At 51.7% G+C, this 20,360-nt stretch overlaps 1 protein-coding gene across 8 annotated transcripts in view; it reads right to left on the bottom strand.

Moving 5' to 3' along the window:
* Positions 1-704: 704 nt before the first annotated feature.
* Positions 705-20,360, bottom strand: part of Dnmt3a (DNA methyltransferase 3 alpha) — a 105,459-nt gene continuing 85,803 nt past the window's right edge. For all 8 annotated transcript variants that reach the window (XM_052186193.1, XM_052186192.1, XM_052186195.1 and 5 more), the window contains 17 exons: positions 18,569-18,784; positions 18,187-18,345; positions 17,565-17,672; positions 17,211-17,367; positions 16,851-17,000; positions 16,672-16,716; positions 15,223-15,302; positions 14,724-14,836; positions 14,403-14,586; positions 14,039-14,123; positions 12,903-13,048; positions 12,127-12,217; positions 11,783-11,931; positions 10,845-10,930; positions 9,394-9,463; positions 8,211-8,329; positions 705-7,476 (listed from right to left, as the gene is read on the bottom strand). In XM_052186193.1, coding sequence (XP_052042153.1) covers positions 7,335-7,476; positions 8,211-8,329; positions 9,394-9,463; positions 10,845-10,930; positions 11,783-11,931; positions 12,127-12,217; positions 12,903-13,048; positions 14,039-14,123; positions 14,403-14,586; positions 14,724-14,836; positions 15,223-15,302; positions 16,672-16,716; positions 16,851-17,000; positions 17,211-17,367; positions 17,565-17,672; positions 18,187-18,345; positions 18,569-18,784 — 2,100 coding nt within the window. In that variant the 3' untranslated portion in view covers positions 705-7,334. The remainder of the gene's footprint in view (positions 7,477-8,210; positions 8,330-9,393; positions 9,464-10,844; positions 10,931-11,782; positions 11,932-12,126; positions 12,218-12,902; positions 13,049-14,038; positions 14,124-14,402; positions 14,587-14,723; positions 14,837-15,222; positions 15,303-16,671; positions 16,717-16,850; positions 17,001-17,210; positions 17,368-17,564; positions 17,673-18,186; positions 18,346-18,568; positions 18,785-20,360) is intronic.

Raw genomic sequence — 20,360 nt, forward strand, 5'->3', positions numbered from 1 at the left:
TGGCTCAGTGGGAAAAGCCTGCTCGCTGTGTTAAGTATAAAGACCTGAGTTCAATCCCAAGACCTTGTATCAAAAGCCAGGTGCAGTTACAAACCTATAACCCCGGCACTTGGAGGGACAGTAAGGGACTGAGGCTGATGGGTAGAGAGATAGGTCAAGATGCTTTTCTATACCCGAGGCTATGCTCTGACTTCCAGACATGAATGTGACGCGTTCTAATTTAAAGATTCCTACTGCTTTCCCGCTGGGATTAACGCGTGTGCTACAGGTCCTGTGTGGCTTGTCTTCTCTGTGTCTCTCTGTAGTCGCACTGGAGAAGAGGGCCTTTGAGAGCCGGGTTCTATATGAAGTGAGTCTGAATTCTCTCTTCTGCCTATGTGTGTGACAGCATGAGGCCCTGGATCCTGGACCTAGCTTTCAGAACAGTGAGCTAAGTTGGTGGCTTCCTTCCTAAGTGAGCTCAGCCCAGGGAACTTGTGATGCTATAGAGAACAGGCGGAGACCCATGGGAACTGCTCCCTAAGGGCCCAGGGTTTTTTTGTTTTTTGTTTTTGTTTTGTTTTGTTTTGCCAGAATCTCTGAGCCGAGACCTGAAGCCTGCCTGCTGTCTCTCTGAAGGAATCAGGCAGAAACCAAAATGTCCACTGTAACTCTCTCCAATAGGTCTCTCATTTCTGTTTCAAGGAAAAAAAAATACAAAAAAGGGGGAAGCCAAAACATAAAGATGTTTATTGAAGCTCTATTTATAGCGAAAATAAAATATATATAAACAAACATTCAACGAGAAAATGCCATGCAGCCATTTGAAAGTAAGATTCCACATCAACATTGAAAAACATCAAGAAAAAAAGTAGCGTAAAAGCCAAATATACATTTACAACCTTGTCAAAGAAAAAAAAAAAAAGCAAGAAAAAGTGCCCATGAGAAAAGCTGTTGAGCTGAGCTGTCCCTTCTGCTCAGGGTCCCACGCAGTATCTCCACATCCCAACCCTCTCAAAAGCCTGCTGGCTACCCCCAGAGAGATGCAGGACAGACAGACCCTGCATTCAGACAACCCTTTTAGATAGGTATGAGAGAGACATTGTAGGCAACTCCTCAAGGCCTTGCCAGGCGGCCTCTACTCGGACCAGCAGTCGCCCTCCTGGCCGCTGGACCTAGCCCTTGGGTCACCTGTCAAGTCTTTGTCAATATCTCCTTTAAACCCAAGGTTCTTCCAGGCTTCCCTCAGGCCCAGCTGTCTCCCCCTCCTTTCCTGACTTCTTCCTTCTGGACTCTGGTATTCCTAAGTCCCCGCTGGTCCTACTGCCACCTAGCCAGGATTCTGATCTCTTTCCTGCTCTGGTCTCAAGACATCTGCTGTTTCTGGAAGTCAACTAGACAACTCTTAGTCTAACTTATCTTGAACCAAATTCCCTCTGTCCTTTGGTCCCAGGCCCTAGTTAACATCCATATGAGAGATACTTTAGAAATCCATTCCCCAGACCCCCCCCCCCCAACATTATCTGTACCCACTTCAGCCCGCTGGAGGACTGTGAGTGGTCACATCAGGGGAAAGGAGTCGCAGGACAAAAGGACATTATGACGGTGCTTTTTTTTTTCTCCGTTTTTCTTTTTGCACAAAAACAGTCCATTTATTCAAGTGTTCTCCAGCACAAGTACATTAGAAAGGAGCTTTATTATATCCTTCTGGGCACAAAAAAAAAAAAGGTGATGAAAGCGGAACTGACGGACTCTCTACACCTGCTGTACGCATTGACCTTTTAATATTTCTTCAACAGCTATGTCACAAGCATCACGTACACAGAGATACAACAGGACACCGGGTGACGCAGCAAGCTGTGTGCAGCCCCCACATCCCTCCTGGCTGTCCCAGAACCAGACTGTGAAATGTACATTATTACTGTCAATAAATAGAGAAGCAACCCTAACAAAAAATACAGTGGTAGAAGGAAGCCGGGACCAGGAAAAACAAACGACAATTTTAAAAAAAAAATTAGGGAAAGAGAGATAGGAAGAGGAACCGAAGAGATCAAGGGGGCTGGGGGAAGGTTCTGGAGGGTCCTGCACTTAGCTGCTTGGAATGTGGAGTAAAAGCGCTCTGCCACCGGGGTCAAAGCGAAATCGTCTGTAACAGTAAAAGTCATTACCAAATCAGCTACGGAGTTTATTTTGTAGTATGAATACATGATTTCCCACAAGTAAGTAAGCACCCGCTACTTCGATGCCTCAGCTAAAACACGTGAAATCGCTCACTTAGTTTTCAAGTACAAAGTTAAAATGCCTTTTTAATAATAATATATCAGAGTAAAATAATAGTCTCTTTTAAACTCCACTACAAGAAAACAAAACAGAACATCATTGTCCAGACAGCAGACTTAATTTAACAATATATATTTTTAATAAAATGTGTTTAGCACCGTGTTGAGTCATCTCCTCCCTCTGCATATTCTAAGGAATTTCGCCTTTTCGTTATTGTTGTTTCTGTAGAATTCTAGGACCGGGCAATCAAATTAGTCTGAAAAATGGGACTAGGTGAGACTTTAGACCACTGCTCACATCCTCAGGTTCGGGGCTGGGTGGGTTCAGGGGGCCACTCTACGAGCCCACAAATGGAGCTCATCCCAATAGGGGAGCCAGTTACTGGAGTTTCTGGGGTCCCCTAGAGAAGCTGGGAATCCTCACCAACAAAAGGTCTTCCATCTAGCTTCATCTTGGCCTGCTTCTTGGTCTAAATGCTAAAGCTCCAGTGTCTGGGCTAGAGACTTGTCTCCAACCAAAGGCCAACCTGAGCTGTGTCTTGGAAGCCTCTCCTCCCAAAGACCTCAGCTTTCTACACACAAACACACACAAGCTCACAATGACCCTGATCAGCCTGAGTCCTTTCCTTAGGGGTTCTTCTGACCCAGCACTGCTCCTAGTGCTGATTCTGACTGGATGGGACAGGATCAATCAGAAGGGCCACTAAGTCCACCTCACCACAGGGTGACAGGTTTCCGCTGTTCTCTGCCAAGTGGACAAGTCAGCACCACTTCATCACAAGCACCGGGAGCAGGCAATGGCCACACTCAGATTCAAACAGGCCTGCTCACAAACTCAGTCGCAACGGTCACACAGTCCCAGCTCACGGCCTGGGCTCCTACAGTGACAGTTCCTGAAGACCATGTAGTGCCAACAGCTCAGCACCTGCCAGACAGGCCCAGGAATTTGCTTTTACTCTCTGGATGCACTGTAAAGAATAGAGACGTCAACATCTGTATCTTCCTGTAAGCACATTCCTTCAAAGTGGCTCAGCCTAACTCCAATTCCTATGCCAGAATGTGATGACCACAGCATCTTCAGAACAGAGACATTATTGGGGAGGGGAGATGCTTTCCATGTTGGCCTACAGGGGCCACTAACTCCACCTGTCGCTCCTGCGTCCACACTTCAGCCATTTGCCAAAAGCCACAGGGATCTCTACCTGCTGCCCTACCCAGCCTGGCGGCTCTGTAGGGGACCTTTGCTTTCTGACAGGGTATTCGATAGCAGAGGAACAGCCTACTGCAGGCTCCCAGGCTTACTGGGTCCTATGGAGAGGAATTAGCACCAGCTTGGGACCCTGCTGGTATATGCGCCTCAAGATGACCCTGGGGCTAGCACCGGCTACCTCCCCTAGGCAAGGGCCACAGATCTTCTGCATGCTTGAGGCTTCACATTCACAAGGTACCTGCAGAGAGGTGGCTGTCACTCAGTCCCCAGCACCTTGGTTTCCAGGGGAAACAAGCCTATTCTTTGGAAAGGAAAGCTACAGGGAACCTTTGGGGACCCTCCCATGACCTGACTCCAGCTTCAGCTCCACCTACAGTGAGCTAGCTCCCAGATGCACTGCCAGCTCCCCACAACCTCCCCTCAGCTACCATAGCATCTTAGAGGCTCTCCTCAGAGGTGACCCTAGAAGCCTCCCTTGGGGTAGAGATGGATGGATAGCCAAATTGGCACAGTCCCAAAGACCCCCCAAAAGATATTGGGGGCTAATTTGACTGGTGCCTACACACTATGGCAGGACTAAGTCCACAGATTTGGCTGGAAGGAAGGCTAGTGAAGACCGCCAGGTGCCCCTGAGGAATCCATTAGATCCCGTTTCGGCCAGTCACCTGAAAGCCTCTACTCGGTCCCTTGGCAACGTCACATCCTTTGACACCGAGGCTCCTACCCCTGAGCCCTCACACTAACCCCAGGCATTGGGGAGCACCAGGCCCAGCTGAAGCAGCACTAGGCTCCTGGGAAAGGCTAGCTCCTTCACATAAGCAGTGGGCAGAGGTGGGAGAAGGCCAATGAAGACAGTCCTGACAGGAGCCGGGAAGACCTTGCCATTGCTAGAGGGGGAGGGAGCACCTTGGACTGCCTAAAGCAGCCTTCCTCCCCTCCAGTCCTCCTGCATGGTGCTGGTGGACTCCAGGTCAGAATGGAGCCCTGCTGGAGCAAGGGAGAACATCACATTTAGTACAGGGACTCCGAGCGGCAAGCACTTCCTCCTGGATGCTGCAGCCCCAGCCACAGCAGGGAAAACTAGCTGTAATCTTAAAACTCTATCCAGAGAAAATGAGCAGAGGTGGGCAGGACTGCACAGCCCAAGAGGTGAGACAGGCTACCAGCTAAGCTTCGTCCTGAGCGGTGAGCAAGGGGCCAAAGCCTCTGGTTAGTTTTACCACTAATTACTGATTTGCTTTACTCTGAAAGTGAGGTTCCCTGTCCCATTTGAATTTTGTTTTTAATATTTTATTTTCCCAATGGAAGACCAATGGCCAAGACAGATTTCAGTTTGACTTTGGTTGGGGAGAATAGGTAGGGGGAGTTGAGGGCTGACTTGACTGGTGCCAAGAGTTGCAGGTCAGTAACCACAGGCTGCTAACAGAAGAATCTGACATCACCAGGGAAAACGGGAACAGAACACAGACCTGCTAGAGGAAGCACCTGCTTGGATCAAACCTCCTCCCTTCCTGACTTCAGCACCCAGCAACCTTTGGGATTGAGTCTACCTTCATCAGGGCAACAGATGTCCGAGAGCTGCGCGGCGGACTCCAGCATCCCGACCCTGGGGAGAAGTGTGCTGGGGGCTCCCTGGTGTGTATCCAGACAGAAATAGGTTCCTGTGCATGTGTTAGACTGATATACTGTTTGTGGGGCTGTCTGTGGAAGGGACCCAGGCTCAACACAGAGCCCACTCCCTCCCACCCCCACTGTGTATACTTCTTATACATGACCCTATCTATGTATTTATACAGGGCCTACCATAGGCCCCGTCTTTCTAGGGATGCGGTCTTGGGACCATGTGCTTGACAGCACACCCCCCAGCCTCTGCTGGTCCCAGGAGGTGCCGTCCCCCCTCCCATTATAAAATATATATCTCTATATGCCACATATCTACACTCCATCCATCCAGGCAAGCCCTCACCCCGGGGCCGACAACACCTTCCCTTCCCACTGCCAAGGCCAGGCTGCCCGCCCTGGGTAGGAAGCAGAACAAAGTGCGAGCACGCGGGCCCCAGGTGGAGCTGACTCGGTAAGAGCACAGCTATCAGACCAAACACTAGAAAAGAAACACACGCCACTCCAACCACACACACAAGGAGGGAGGCTGCCCTGGCCTCCCTCCAGCCCTGACACACCGGACTCACGAGGAGGGGAAGAAGAAGAGAAGAGCGCCTGGCCCGGAGGGCGGGCCGCGAACTCCCTGGCTGCCTAGCTTGTTGCTGCACTGCCCAGTGGCCCACCTGGCCTAAGGGGTGGGAGCCAGGGCACCAGAGCCACTGGTCCTTAAAAAAAGCACCTGCCACCCCCCCTGCACCTTGGTTTGAAACCTAAAGGGAAGGTGTTGGGTCTTTGTTTTCTGAAAGAAAATCTTAAAACAAACATTATAGCCAGAACGATAAGAATAATTATAATAAAGGTGTCATCAGCCTCCCAAGTATGAAACTGCAGTCTTTAGAGATGACCAAAAACATCACATTCCAGGACCAGAGCTGCCGTGTGCAGAGGGATGGTGGGGGCCTCATAAAAGAACACACTGAAGGCAACTTAGACGGAAAGCACCAGTACATTTTGTATGTTGTTTTATTTGCTCCAGGTGGGGTTAAGGGTGGGTCACTTTCCCTCACTCTGGATTATTTCTGATCCCACGAGGGGCCTTCAATGTGGCCGATGGATTAAAAAATCAGGGACAACGTTTTCTCAGGCCATTTTTCTGAGGCAGTCATTTTAGATTCATATTCAAAGGTTATTGCACGCGAGTCTGGATAAACTCCACACTCAGCTTTCCCAGGTTCCGACCACCTCAGCTGAGCCCCTTTTTGGCAGGAGAAGCTAGGCATGGGGCGGGGGCGGGGTGGGGTAATATGGTTCCTCCTTTGGTTTGTAAAAAACCAAGAGGGAAGACGACACCCTCTCCCTCCGGCTGCTTCCCTCTCCCCAACCTGGGCTGAAACCCTTTGCACAGAGGGCCAGGTGGAAGCTGATGTCTTTGCTCATCTCGCTGTTTTGAAAGCACCATTATGAAGTCGGGATGTACAGTAGTTAACAGTACCTTTTATATATATATCTCATATCTATCATATATATATAAACTGTAAACAAGAGGTAACAGCGGCTTCTAGAAACTGGTTTTCTTCAAGGTTTCCTGTGTGGTAGGCACCTGAAATACTGTAGAAAAGTGTCTGGTGTGGTGTTCTCAGCGCCCTGCTGCTAGGTGGGTTCTGTTTTGCATGACCAGGAATGGTGCTGTGGAGACTGCTCGGGGGCTGGGAGAGGAGACTCTGCCTCCGAGGGTCTCTATTCTCTTCCGGTTTGTGCTCCTATCTGATCAGGCTAGAGACAACCAAAGAGATATATAGAAAAGGAAAAAAAAAACCAATATTTTAAGTTTTTATAGAATTTTCCCTCTCTCCCTTTCCTCTCCAAGGCATTGCTACCTTTTGTTGTTACTGATTTTGCTGCAATAACTCTCTTGTTTCAGTCACAGCAAGAAACAAAAACCCAAACAAACAGAAAACCCCTCTGAAAAAGAGTAGAAAACAAAAAGTCCGCCTCCTGGGACCAGAGGGGAAGAGGGGGAGGGGCCTACTTTGCTTTTTAGATAGGACTGAAGATTAACATTGAAAACTCAAGAGATGCTGTCCACCCTTTGCAGGGCCACGCCCTCCGGCATCTCCTCTGTGGTTTGCTTTAAATTCCTTTTTCTCTTCTGGGTGCTGAACTTCTCTCCGTCCTCTCGTTCTTGGTGTTTTATTGTGTTTTGTTTTTTTTGTTTGTTTGCTTAACTTTGTTATCATCACTACTTCAGTTTGCCCCCATGTCCCTTACACACAAGCAAAATATTCCTTCAGCGGAGCGAAGAGGTGGCGGATGACGGGCACGCTCCACGATCGGCCCAGCAGTCTCTGCCTCGCCAAGCGGCTCATGTTGGAGACGTCTGTGTAGTGGACGGGGAAGCCAAACACCCTGTGGGAGGAAGGCAGGGGTGGCGGAGTGAGTGGGGGTGCACCGGCGGATGTTAACGTGCTCTGAATTCCTGTCACAGGCTGCCCTGATATTTGTGTCAAGTCAGCCATGTGCCGGGCTCTCTGGACTTAAAGACAGGTAGTACAGTCCCAGAGTGGAGGTTCCCACTCCGGGAATCAAAGCAACCACCCCCCCTCCGAGATGCCCCTTGGCTGTGCTCTACAGGCCTCTGCACAGGAGATCTGGAGGGTGCAGGCAGCCTGAGTCTGACTGCAATCCCATTCATCCCTAAATGCCCCTCTGAGAAGAGAGGTGCTCTCAAAGAGTGAGACTCTGCATGACCTGGTGAGCTCAGGGATCCCCGTCGCTCAGGGTGTCTGTGAGAACAGCCTTTTTATCTGTCTAAATCCTACTCAAACCCAAGGAGGAGCCCACCCAGCCATGCGCCACCTGGAGTAGCTCACAGGCTTTCAAAGCACATTCAAAATACCTATGATCCAAGTCCGGGAGGCCATGGACTGTGTCGAGGGGTTCTAGTGGGCTCTTTGGGTGACTCCAGGACCCTTCTGAATAGGGACCAGCTACAGAAGGTGCAGGTTTTCCCCATGCCTGGCATGCTGGGAAATGCTTGTTACAATTCACTCACAAGGAACTTGGGGGAAATGAGGGCGTGGCAGCCGACACAGTGCCTTCCTTGCAACCCAGCCCTGGCCAGACAGCGCCAAGCACACTACCTTTCCATCTCAGTGCACCAGAGGATGTCCTCCTTCTCGTTCATGAAGACGGGGAAATGCTGGTCTTTGCCCTGCTTTATGGAGTTTGACCTGGTGGTAATGGTCCTCACTTTACTGAACTAGAAGACGAAGAGGCAGAGGAATGAGCGGGCGTCACGTGCTCACTCAGCAGCACCTGGACACTCGGTCTAATCAGGCTAACGGGACTAGAGGCAGCAGCTGCGGCTAGCTCGCCCCTCAAGTCTTCCAAGCCTGTGACTCTCTCAGGGAAGCAACTTTCATGCAGAAGGACGCCAATAACTCAGCGGCACCAAGGCCCACTGCAGGGATCTGCCGGCTGGAAAGCTAGACTGTATGGGCAGAGCCTAAGAAAAACTTTCAGAAGAGCCCTCTCTCTGTGCTGCAAGCCTGTAGGTCCTAACCAAACACGAACTAAACAAAAGTGTTCTTTTCGGTGAAGAACCATTTTATTAGTTTAAGAGATAAACTCCAGAAAAGGCAAACTGTAAATCTCAGCAGCTGCTTGGAGGAGGAGGAGGAAGGAGAGGGAAATGCAGGGCTGTTTAAGCAAGCATGTAGATCAGACACATGGTAGACCAGCAGCCTCCTGTGAGGAGGAAGGCTGTAGAGATAGAGTATGGAAGCCCAAAGTTTCAGGAAAAGTAAGTACACTTAGGTTCTAGTCAGTATTCAAAAGAAAGAAGTGGGGAAGATACAGAAGTCAGAATGTGGGGAGACCCAGGCAACCCTCATAGGGACTGAGCTGGGAAGACCTGGGACACCCAACTTAAAAAGCTCTGAGGCTGGAGAGATGCCTCAGAGATTGAGAACACTGGGCAATTCCACGTACCCACCCAGAGGCTCGCAATTGTCTTTAACTCAAGGCCCAGGGATTTTACATCCTTTCTGGCCTCTTCAAGCAAGCATCGATGTGGTGCAGAGAACAGGCAGGCAGAATGCCCATACACGTATACAAACAAAGCCTCTCGGCTTCCCAGAACCTTGTTGAAGACCCTCCAGTGCCCACGCAGGGTGGGATGGACAAAGCGAATAGGGAGGGGTCAGAATGCCTGGCTCTTTCCCTGGTCGACGCCATCCCAGGTCAAGTGTGGCACAGCTCTGCTGCGTGCCCCTCAGCCTGCGGCCCACTACCACCCCCGCTGTCCTGGGCACTGAGGCTCACCTTGGCTATTCTGCCGTGCTCCAGACACTCTTGCAGCTCCAGCTTATCATTCACAGTGGATGCCAATGGCCTAGAAAGCAAAAGACACCATGGAAGCACAAGCAGGAGAGCCCTACCTAGGTACCAAGCCCTGGCAGTCAAAGGACTCCAGGGAGGGTCAAAAGCCTTACCCCAAATAGACACACACAGCATAGCCCTCTCCATACTGTGCCTGCCCATAAGCAACCAAATAAGCCTCAATCCTTAAAATTAAAAAATTTAAAAGGAAAATTTAAAAGGGGTTTCAAAAACACATAGCATTCGGGCGGTGGTGGCGCACGCCTGTAATCCCAGCACTTGGGAGGCAGAGGCAGGCGGATTTCTGAGTTCGAGGCCAGCCTGGTCTATAGAGTGAGTTCCAGGACAGCCAGGGGGCTACACAGAGAAACCCTGTCTTGAAAAAAACAAATGCAAAACCCCCCCCAAAAAAAACCAAAACAAAAAAAACACCCAAAACAAACAAACAAACAAAAAACCAAAACACCCCCCCACACACACATACCAGGCAGCTAACGCCTACCCAGGGACATAAAGTACACATGAGCAACCTGCATCTTGATTTCTGGTGGTTTGTTTTGAGGGTGAGTATGCTGGATGAAGCTGATTGGAACATAAACTTCAAAAAGGCACCCTTTACAAAAAGACAAAAACAAAAACCCTTCTGTTTCTGCAGGAAAGCCCAGCACCAGGGAAGTGAAGTTAAAATGTTAGAAATCAGAGGCCAGCCCAAAACAAAAGTTTTGCTCCAAAAGCTAAAGTTCTGTGTTGCTGTGTATCACTTCAGGGCAGCCCGGGGGAGGGGGAAGGGAAGCGAAACCCACTGGGTTTCCCTGGGTTAAGAGGCAGGAACCTCACTCCAACACTCAAGAACGGGAAAGAAGGGCTGGAGAGATGGCTCAGAGGTTAAGAGCACTGACTGCTCTTCCAGAGGTCCTGAGTTCAATTCCCAGCAACCACATGGTGGCTCACAACCATCTGTAATGGAATCAGATGCCCTCTTCAGGAGTGTCTGAAGACAGCAACAGTGTACGCACATATGTATAAAATAAATAAAATCTTAAAAAAAAAAAAAAAAAAAAAAAAAAAAAGAACGGGAAAGAAGCATTGAGAACTCCCAGGTTTTGAAGCCAGACTAGGTTATTCAGAGAGACCCTGTCCCAGACACCAGGCTGGGGTTGTAGTTCAGTGTCCGTGCCTACTGTGTGCAACACAGAAGAAGCTAAATAGCAGGATCCACTTTCCTGAGAAAGTATTTAAAAAAGCAAAACAAGCACGTCAGAGCAGCAGTCCTTCGGCAAAGGCAACCCTGGCTGGACTCACTCTAGTGTTTCCCTCCTTGGGCAATTCTGTCCTGCCTGCAGCCCCTCCTCCCATGCCCCTCATATCCCCCCATGCCAGGAACCCTCACCAACCTGTTCATGCCAGGAAGGTTACCCCAGAAGTAACGGGCCCTGTGTGCAGCAGACACTTCTTTGGCGTCAATCATCACGGGGTTAGACTGTAAAAAAGGAGATGGGTTCAAGATGGCCAAAGAGGAAGTATTAATTAAACCCTGCTGGGTAACTGGGCTGGCCAAGAGCCTTAACTCCCCAGGGGAACTTCCTTCTTAGGAAGCCATACACCGGAATAGCCTGAAGATCCAAACTAAATACATCCCACATGTGCTTGCTAGAACATTCTAGATAGACCAGCACGATCTAACTGAACTTTCTGTAATGATAGGAGCAGCTATTATTCCAGTAGCACTATGGGTGACTCCTGTCTGCTTAAGATGAGGTTCATTCTTCTAAGAATAGCCACAAGGCTGGTGACTAAGTAAGACCTTAGCAGAGCACGCCTGTTTGTGCCCTATGCACATTTATGAACTGAGGGTATTACTAAGCTTGGGCTGAAGGGACCATAAGCTGACATGACAGCCCCTCACAAGAATGCCTTGGGCAGCAGCAATTCCCTGTGTGGCTTGTCCTTGGCTCAGTGCTAAACCGGGACTCACATAACAGGAAATGAAAGCAAAGATAAGCCATGATTTTATATCAGGTATCACAAAACACCCATAAGGGTGCCAGAGAGTGAGCACAGGCCATTCTTAGAGGAAACCGATTCGAGTTCTCCACAGAAGAACTGGACTGGCTGCAGTCCATCTGTTTGATGATGACCACCACACCTCTTAGAACAAGAGAACTTTCTTCCTAGGTGGGCCTTTAGCACTACTTCCTCGCTACATGGGAAGTCTTCCTCAAGCTGCCCCTTGCAATCCCCCAGCTCCGCAATGCAGACAAGACAGGGGTGAAGCAGCAGTCCCAGGTAGAAGCCATTAGTGAGCTGGCCAAACCAAGGTCGCAGTCTATACCTCAAGAAATCGCGAGATGTCCCTCTTGTCACTAACACCCATGGCCACCACATTCTCAAAGAGCCAGAAGAAGGGGCGATCATCTCCCTCCTTGGGCCGCGCATCATGCAGGAGACGGTAGAACTCAAAGAAGAGGCGACCAGTACCCTCTGAGAAGTAGGAAGAAAGAAAAAGCCATTAGCTGGGGCTGTCTGCATCGGACAGTGGTGAGGCCATGGGCAGGGGCAGGGTGAAGGGCAAGGGCCACTGGAGGAGCTGCCAGGGCAGAAATGTCCAAAGTAGATTCCTAAGACTTTAGTGCAGACGGTACCAGCTTAGAAGGCAGGAGCGAGGAGGGCACATACCGTAAAGTCCCTTGCGGGCAGGGTTGACGATGGAGAGGTCATTGCAGGGACTGCCTCCAATCACCAGATCGAATGGACCCCACTCCTGGATCTGGGAGGACAAAGGTAACGTGATGGGCCTGCTGTCCAGGGACAGAGGCGGAGGGAAGGAACCATGTACGAGTCCAAGAGGCAGAACTTCTAGGCTCATCATCTCGGTGAGCAAACAGACCCGCCAGAGCCCAGGAAGGGTCACGCATCGTCTCCCCCACCCCCAAGCAACCTTCCCTGGGGTGGGGAGGAATTAACTATGGTGTCATGAGTTAACCCCTAGGATTGCAGATGAAACTGCCAGCACTCCCTGAACCCCCTGAAATGGAGACTGCCAGAAGAACTTTCCAGAAGCACTTAGATGACTGGAACCTTTCTCCAGTCCAGAACACATTATCACACAAACAGTCCTGAAGCCACAGGGAAGCAGCTGGTGCCCCAAACAGCAAGCTCCACTATCCCCGCCCCCCCATTCTGCACAGCTGGGACTAGAGCAAGCCTTCAGGCCCTCCAGGCCAGAGTTCTATCTATGCTCTATCTTTGCCTCTCAAATCCCCTTTTCTAATCTGCTCATCACCCTGAGAAGCCACAGAAGTAAAATGAAGAATGAGGGAAAAAGAAAGGCCAGGAGAGGGCAAGAAGGAACAAATGGGCAGAATGGAAGGAGTGGATGGCGGTGTCCCCAGGAGCTGAGGACCCCGGGGTGGGGGGGTGGGGGGAACAGACATTCCCGCGCACGGACATACATGCTTCTGTGTGACGCTGCGGACGTCCCCGACGTACATGATCTTTCCCTGGTGCCGCACCATGCCCACTGTGATGGAGTCCTCACACACCTCCGAGGCAATGTAGCGGTCCACTTGGATGCCCAGGTCCTTCAGCACCAGGAGCCCTGTGCCAGCCAGCAGAGAGCAAGCACTGTCACCAGAGCCACCAACCCCATACCTGGTCTTAAGACTTATCTTGCCAGATGCACACCAGGGGTCACCTGTGACGAAATGCTCCCGGTATCTTCTCTCAAACCAAAGCACAGACAAGCACTCCTATGACTGTGTTTCATCTCTGCCTAAGTGGACGGTGGCCAAAGCCAGGAAAAACTAACCAAAACTGCCGGTGACTGCAGGTCCAGAGAGGTGGCCTTTCCTTAGTTGCCTGTGTCACGTGACACAGTAGACTGGTACCTGCTCTAAGGGCTCACCTCAGCTGGCTAGATCTTACTATGTTGGCCAAGCTGCCTCTGTCTCCTGAGTGCCAGGATTAAAGGTGTGTACACCATACCCAGCTTTTTAACAAGCAATAATCATGTTTATGGTTATTTTGAGACATAACCCAGAGAGGCCTCGAATTAGCTCTGTAGCCTAAGACGAATGAACTCTGACCTTTGTCCAAGTACTAGAATATGTGTGTTATCTTACCTACTCCTTTCTTTCTTTTCTTTCTTTTTTTGAGACAGGGTTTTACTGTGTACCCCTAGCCATCCTAGATCTCACTCTGCAGACCAGGAGGCTGGCCTCAAACTCAGATCCACCTGCCTTTCTCTCCTGAGTGCTGGGATCAAAGGCATGCGCCACCACTGTCTGGCTCATGCTTAGTTCTTAATCATTCAGGGTTTTGGTTTTTTTTTTTTTTTTTGTCGTTGTTGTTCTTTGGGTTTTTTGAGACAGGGTTTCTCTGTATAGACCTGGCTGTCCTGGAACTCACTCTGTAGACCAGGCTGGCCTCAAACTCAGAAATCCGCCTGCCTCTGCCTCCCAAGTGCTGGGATTACAGGCGTGAGCCACCACAGCCCGGCTTAATCATTCTGTTTTATCAGCTATATAAACTTAACTATTTCCACTACCCGAAGAAAAACAGGCTGTCTCTCAGGGCCCATGCCACTCACCCGTAGCAATCCCATCGAAAAGAGACAGCACGCGGATGGGCTTCCTCTTCTCCGCTGGCACGGGTGGGTAGACCTTCGGGGGGTCCTAAGTAGCAAGCACCATTGATCAGGTCCATGCTTGGGGTGGCCCTAGCTCCCCAGTCCTGTGTTGGCCCTTCCAGATGAGAACTACAGGATTTCGAAGCTCTCTCTCTCTCTCTCTCTCTCTCTCTCACACACACACACACACACACACACACACACACACACACACACCTCAGTCCTCCTGTGGCCTGCCCAGGCCCCACTGCACTCAAGAGCTCTCATGAAGGAGAAGAGAAAGTCTCATGAAGGTGTGAGGTGACAGCCTAGACCCAACACTCACAAATTCCTGGTCATGATTATTGGCAAAGAACATCTGGAGTCGAGAAGGCCAGTCTTCCCGTCTCCGCAGCAGTCCGTAGGTGCCCTTGTGCCCACACATGTAGCAGTTCCAGGGGTCTTCCTTAATGGCTGCCTGGGCAGCTCCTGGCCCCACCAAGAGATCCACACACTCGACACAGAAGCACCTGGAAGAAAGCCCAGCGAAGGGGGAGCTGACACTCAGACCTGATTGGCAGGAGCGCTGGCTGGAGCAGCACTGGTCCAGAGCAGTTGGGTGGAGCAGGAGGACCCAGGATGCAGTTCTGTGGGGCAGGGGCCTCACCTGCAGCAGTTGTTGTTTCCACACATGAGCACTTCGCGCCCCCCACAGCAGATGGTGCAATAGGACTGGTACCCATCGTCGTCATACTGGTACGCGCACTCCAAGAAGCAGTTCTAGGGAGACAGGAAAGGGTCAGTGTGGAGGTCCCGCAGAGCGAGCGAAGACACTCTGAACCCGACGAAGGCCAAAGGGAACTGCCCACCAAGAGTTCCATCCTGCAGCCTTCACAGGGGCTCCCAAGGGCAAGACAACCCATCTATTGTCAGCTTGCCTGAGCTGCCTCTGCCACCCACCCACCCTTCGCCCATGTGTAAGTCCCACTCCTGCCCATGGGAGGCCAAGACTCAAGTGTGAGAGGCTCTTTCACGACATAACAAGACCCAATCTTTGTAGCGTAAGTATACACGAGGGTCCACGCCACATCCAGTCAGGCGCTGGGTCCCAATGCCAAGAAATAGGGAAGGGGTCAGTCACCTCTTTGGGTGAGTTGCTTCCCTACCTTACAGTTCTGGCACATTCCACCAATGAAGAGTGGGTGCTCCAGGGTGACATTGAGGCTCCCACATGAGATGCATATGTCTGTAAGACGGCAGGATTTAATCAGCATCCACTCCCTGGAGTTCCTGCCCCCCTGGGGCCAGAGCCCAGCTAAACCAGGATCTACCAAAGTGGGCATCAGAACAGCAGCCAACACTCACAACGCACTTCCATAATCTCAGCATTCGAGAGGCTCAGAAAAATCAAAGGTCAGCATGCACTACAGAGCGAGTTTAAGGCAAGTTTAGTCAGTGAGACTCTGCCCCAAGACAAATCAAAAACTCAGAGAGCTGTGAAGAGAGCGGGTCCAAGTTCAGATCCCTGCATACATAAACAGTCAGGGTGTTGCACCAACTGGACTCAACGGGCTATGGGGGGTGGCAGACCAAGGTAAGAAAAAGCACGCTGCAGAAGTCCAGCGGGAGTCCCGGGAGAAGCTGGGCAGGTGTGATCGAGAGACACCGAATTCACATAAGAAAAATGTAAAGTTAAAAAGAAAAGGTGCCGGTGGAGCCCGTGTGTCTAATCAGGCAGGTGAATCCCTGCGAGTTTGGCCAGCCTGGTCTACAGAGTGAGTTCCAGGACAACCAGAGCTACACACAGAGACCCTGTCTCGTAAAACCAAAAAGGAGGAGGAGAAGGCCATCAGGCATGGCAGTGTATGCCTGTGACCCAGTGCTGGGGCGGGCAGGAGATAGGAGGAGGGCAGGAGAGGAGGAGGAGGGCAGGAGAGGGAGGAAGAGGGAGGAGATAGGAGGAGGGCAGGAGAGGAGGAGGGCAAGAGAGGAGGAGGAGAGCAGGAGAGGAGGAGGAGAGGGAGGAGGAGGAGAGCAGGAGAGGAGGAGGAGGACGGGGAGGAAGGCAGGAGATAGGTGAGTTCTTCACACTCACGGCCTAGGTCCTCCACAGACACATGCACACACAGGCATCAGTACTTTCACAAGTGCCCCACATGTTTTTTAAAGGCAGCAGTTGGTACCCCTCCCAGCAGCCTTCATCTTTAAGCGACTCCACCACCCAGGCATAGGGTCCACGAGGACAAACCCGTTCATGAGAACTGAGTCCTCGGTCCGTCCTCCAATCCTATCCTTTCCTAATTCTTCTACATCTCAAGACCTTGGAGTGATCGTTACCACTGGGCCAGGGGAGCTAGAGACCGCCTTTGAGAAGGTGAAGGATGAAGGAGGCGAGATCAACAACTTCAGTCAATGCCACAAGGGCCACCCTTCTCTGAAGGCATTGGGATGTTTGTAAACCCTAAAGGACTGGAAGGAAGCATCCAGCGGATGGAGGGGTGGGTATACAGATAGGCCCTCGGGCCGCGGCCTTCCCAAGAACCCACGCCAATGCCACACTGCGCACTACGCCTGCGTGGGGAGCAAGCCCCGCCCAATCCCCATGCAGCACCTACCCTCGATGTTTCGGCACTTCTGGCGCACCTCGTACACGAGCCGCTCTGAGGAGAATCAAGCCTGTGTTAGGGGGCTGCCCAGATGGCCTGGCATGGGCTCCCAGGTGATACCCACCCCTCAGAGCCCCCCACTCTCTCTCTAGAGCCCCCCCACTCTCTCTCCAGAGCCAGGCTCCTACCTCTTGTGCGTTCGTCAATGATCTCCTTGACCTTGGGTTTCTCGGTTGTGCTCTTTCTGGGTTTCTTGGCTGGCGGGGGTGGGGCATAGGCAGCTGCCTCAGGCTCCACCCACATGTCGGTGTAAACTTCCTTGTACGGATTCTTCTCCTCTGCACCAGGAAGGCGGGCAACCACACAGTTACAGACTGGGCACAGCACCCACAGTGGGGCACCACACTGTCCCAGCGGCATCCCACCCTCCCAGTTCTGAGACTCTGGTGAGCCAACAGACGACTGGGTAGCACACACTCTTCGGGTACCAGAAGGAAGCCTCACCTGCCATTTCCATCCCGCCCTGCACTGGGCCAGACCACTCTTACCTTCTGGTGGCTCCAGGCCCTTAGGACCCGAGGGCTGAAAGCCGCCGAGGGCCCACTCAATCATCTGCTTGTTCTGCACCTCCACAGCCTTGCCACTGTCACTTTCGTCACTGTCATGGCAAGCTGGAAACAGCTTCCCCGCACGGCTGCTGGCCACCTAGAAGGGAACAAAAAAATGGGGACTGGTTAGAAGATGGGGGAAGCCGGACTCAGAGCGGCAAAGGTGGGCGGGCAGTGGTAGGAGAACAGCAGGAGGGAGCCTGAAGAAGGGCCGGCCTTGGGCGTGGCTACCACAGCTCCAACACCCAGGGATCCCGGCAGCCCCACCAGTTAAGCTTCTGGGAACTCGCTCACCTGGAGGACTTCGTAGATGGCTTTGCGGTACATGGGCTGCTTGTTGTAGGTGGCCTGGTGGAACGCACTGCAGAAGGAGCCCAGTGGCATGAGCTTCTCCACACACACCTAGGGACCAAGCCACCCTCAGTTGGTCCCTTCCATGGGACACAGTCTCACCCCATAGTCCTGCGTGGCCTAGCATTCGCTATGTAGCTCAGGCTGGTCTTGAACTTGTGATCCTCCCTTCAGCAGGGATTACTATACCCAGTTGTTCCCTACACAATTAAGCCACGTGCCTTGCAACTGTTATGCATGAGGGACATTAAGAATCACTGGACCCTTGGGGGGACCAGAGGCATTGACAAACACATACAAATAGTAACAGAGGGGCCCGGATCAAGAGTGGGAAAACGTCCGTCTGAAGGGCTCTGGTGGCCAATAGGCCAGCAGGCTTTCTGCCCGGCTCAATGACCCTATGCTAGCTACGGCTTCACCCACTGATCCCATTGGGGGGGGAGGGCAGGCGGAGTACGTTTTCACTGCCCTTATTCCAGATGGCAACTAGCAGACACTAGGCCACAGGGCCAAGAAGACCCCCTTCTTCTCTTCCCCAACCTCCTAACCACCAAGCCCAACTCACCACTGAGAACTTGCCGTCTCCGAACCACATGACCCAGCGAGTGCCTTCAGCTGCTCGGCTCCTGCCCGTCATCCACCAAGACACGATTCGGCCTGGCCACCAGGAGAAGCCCCGCAGTTTCCCCCACACCAGCTCTCCAATGCCAAAGCCCCGGCCATCCTGGAGCCCCAAGGAGCAAAAGTCAATACATAGCAGTCCTAAGGGCTAACCACCCTGAAACCTCCCGACCTGGGCACCTGAGGGAAGGCATGAACCCCATGAGAACATTGGGGGGACTGACACTCTGGAAGCAGACAGAAGGAGCTGGCAGGAGGAAGGAGGAGGGTATGGCAGCTAAGGAGCCCAGGCCGGGGTCAAGGCCGCAAGAGAACAACCCGCTCACCTCATACTCGGGCTCATCATCCGCTGCTTTGGTAGCATTCTTGTCCCCAGCCTCGGCCCCTACTGGCTCAGGGGTGGTGGCCACGGTAGGAGAAGCAGGGTCCGTGGGCTGCTGCACGGCAGGAGGGCTGGCCTCCTCCACCTTCTGAGACTCTCCCGAGGCCTGGTTCTCCTCCACGGCATTCATCACTGCAATTACCTTGGCTTTCTTCTCAGCCTGGGGAAACGAACGGATGCACCATGACCTCTCTAGGAGTGAGCAAGGCTGCAGCTGCTCGGGGGCCTTCACCCGCTCGCCAGTGGTCTGGAGAGACAGCTTTACTCTCCACAGCCAAGCAGCTCACCGCGTAAATAAGCACAGCGGGAGCTGGAACACCTACACAGCTCTCCTTCCTGCCTCTGAGGAAACCTCCCTCTTGGGAGCTACCCAGCGGCTACCCTCTGACCTTCTGAGGCCAAATCTCACATAGCCAAGGCTGGTCCCAAACTTGCTATGTCACTGAGGGTGATCCTGAACTCCTTCCTGGTCCTCCTGCTTCTACTTCTTAAATTCCAGGATTCCAGGCATATATACCACAAGGGCTAACTTCTCAAATATTAATTGTGCACCACTGTTCAGGCAAGGAACTAGGCTCCACCTCTTCCTGTCTTGCTTCCCAACTGAGAAAGTAAGCCATTCCACAGTTTTCCCCTCAGTTTCTTTTTGGCAATCAAACCCTTCCCACAGAGTTTCTAGGTGATCTGGAGCGCATCTCCAGACAGAGCGACTTAGCTAAGGCTCTCTCCATGGCTGTCCCCACGCAGACGCCACTTTAAGTTCACTCATTGTGCTGTTGGTCACATGTGCTAATGATTTGCTCAGCACACTGGGTCAAGAGCTGTCTCTGTCACTCTGCCGACAATAAGCCAAACCGCACTTATTCTCTCACGGAAAGGTCCCTGACCTTTCACACTCTTGAGACAAAGCACTGTGAGCAGAATTCCTTCTCAAAGTCAGTTCAAAGCTAGGCACGCAGTGCACGCCCTTAATCCCAGCTCTTGTGAGGCAGAGGCAGGTGGATCGCTGTGAGTCTGAGGCCAGCCTGGTCTCTGCAGTGAGGTCCAAGATGGCCAGTCACATAAGGCAGACCTTCCTTAACTTTAAAAAACAAACAAACAAACAAACAAACAGAAATAAAACAAACCCTTGCTCAAGGATCCTTATAAAGTGCAGTCCTGATACTAAGTTCTGGGGACCACGCGGTTCACATCCATCTGTCACGTGTCCTCCAGAACCCAAGGCTCTGCACTTCCGTCATTGTAGGGGGCAGGGAGCAGGGACCATGACCTTCTGTGGTTTGGGTGGGCGACAGGGTTTCTCTGTGTGGCCCTGGCTGTTCTGGAACTTGCTGGATTGCTGGCGTGCATCTTCACACCTGGCCCTTTGAACCTGGGGCCTGGTGCGCACCCACACGTGTGCTCCACTAAAGCTCCCTGCCCCCACCTCATTTTCCCCACATATCTTTCCCCAAGAACCTGGAGCTATGAAAGCTAACTCACTCTTAAAGGCCAAACATTCGTTCCATGGGGGTTGGGGAGTGCACGCAAAGTAAACTTAACTTTTTATAAATATTTTTTCAGTGATCAGAAAACAACTTGAAGGTATAGTGTAGTATACACACCTATAATCTCAGCACAGGCAGAACTGTTAATTGGGAGGCTAACCTGGGCTACCTTGAAATCTCTCTTTAAAAAAAAAAGACAGAAAGCTACTCCGGAGCTTCAGCTTCAGAACTACTCAGAGCACGCCCGCG

Source organism: Apodemus sylvaticus, chromosome 6 (genome assembly GCF_947179515.1).
Source record: "Apodemus sylvaticus chromosome 6, mApoSyl1.1, whole genome shotgun sequence".
In the NCBI taxonomy this organism is placed as follows: domain Eukaryota; kingdom Metazoa; phylum Chordata; class Mammalia; order Rodentia; family Muridae; genus Apodemus; species Apodemus sylvaticus.